Below are 1,338 nucleotides of genomic sequence, written 5' to 3'. Positions count from 1 at the left end.
CTTCTCTTGCTGGGTCTGGTAGTCAAGGATTTTCGCTTCTTCTTCCCTGTTGGAAGACAGCTGGTGAAGGAGGGAAAGCATGGACACGGGCGTAGCTGTGTCCGTAATGGGTATGAAAATGTGAGTAATAGGAATGAGGAATTGCTGGTTTTGTTACCAAGGAGCAGTGTGGGAGCAGGACTGAGCCCATGTTGTGGCAGCAAAGCTACCCAGCTCGCCACGCTGCCAGAGAAACCACCCCACGAGGGACAAAAGCCTGGTTTTTCTGCTGCGCCGGTGATGGAACGGACGGGGAACGGGCTGCGGAGGGGGTGGGGATGAAGCCTTTGCGGCAGCAGCAAGCTACGAGGTGTTCCAGGGCAGGCAGTGGCACTGGAAGACTTTCCAACTGGTTCCTGTGGCCCTGGGTGTAGGAAGGCTTCTCTGGAAATGTTTGAGTCTAAATCATTTTAAGCCTTCCCAGCTTTTCTTTGGATGTTCTTTACCACTTCCGCTGTGGTCAGTACACTGGGGACTCGGATGGAGTCGGTCAGTGCAGTCCGCAGCCTACTGCGCTCTTGTGTTTGACCCGCGCCGCGGTCTCCTTCCTGCTTTGACGGGGATTTAAGGGGGAACTTGAAAAAAACCCATTCAAATGAAAAAATCCATTTCAAAATGACAGGGGTTCTCGGCAGACCAGTAAAATTCAGAAGGGCGGATATTGGAGTCGTGGCTTTGGAAGGTATTTTAATGTCGTGCCCACTAGCAGGACGCTATGGAATAAGAGTTCATCAACTTGTCCACTTTGCCCAGATTCTGCTGGGATTGCACGGGAAGGCCAGTTAGAAGGAAAATACGTTGCCTGTGTGGACGGCTGAGCTATTCGAACTATGAAACTTATCTCAGAACTGTAAACATTCTCTTGTCCTTCGACTGAAGCTCGTTAATGTAAATAACGGGGCGGCGTGTTTGTTGTTCTCTGGGCCGGGAAAGCAGCCAGTGATGTGCTGAGAGATAAAAGTAGAAATAGAGAATGGTGTGGGGGATGACGGCGCGCGGCCCCTTCCCGCCGCTGCGGGCTTGCGTGTCCTTACCCAGGCTTCAGCTTGGACTGCCGGCGAACCACGGAGTATCGGATGGCGATGGTGCAGGCTTTCATCAGAGGAATTATAACTTCATCCGAAATAAGGGAAATGCGCACTGTAGTCATCGTGAAATAATTGATCTTCTGTGACCCCCGTCTGACGTAGGTGCCATCGGGTTGAACCTAGAGTAGAGAGAGGATGTCAGATGCCACCTTCTTCGGTGCTAGGATGGTGTGTGCTGTGAATCATCAGAGAATCCCAGACTGGTTTGGGT

General features: G+C 51.7%; 1 protein-coding gene across 1 annotated transcript in view; it reads right to left on the bottom strand.

Annotated features, from left to right (window-relative positions):
* ACOX2 (acyl-CoA oxidase 2, branched chain) overlaps positions 1 to 1,246 on the bottom strand; it is a gene marked incomplete at its 5' end in the record, with an annotated part of 8,518 nt that extends 7,272 nt beyond the window's left edge. The window contains 2 exons of the mRNA XM_010160768.1: positions 1 to 46; positions 1,074 to 1,246. The exon at positions 1 to 46 is cut by the window's left edge and continues 138 nt beyond it. Coding sequence (XP_010159070.1) covers positions 1 to 46; positions 1,074 to 1,246 — 219 coding nt within the window. The remainder of the gene's footprint in view (positions 47 to 1,073) is intronic.
* Positions 1,247 to 1,338: the final 92 nt, after the last annotated feature.

The sequence above is a fragment of the Eurypyga helias genome, unplaced genomic scaffold, assembly GCF_000690775.1.
Source record: "Eurypyga helias isolate BGI_N326 unplaced genomic scaffold, ASM69077v1 scaffold22751, whole genome shotgun sequence".
Lineage (NCBI taxonomy): Eukaryota > Metazoa > Chordata > Aves > Eurypygiformes > Eurypygidae > Eurypyga > Eurypyga helias.
The sequence above is the reverse complement of the archived record's forward strand: the minus strand, read 5'-3'. Positions and strand labels throughout refer to the sequence as shown.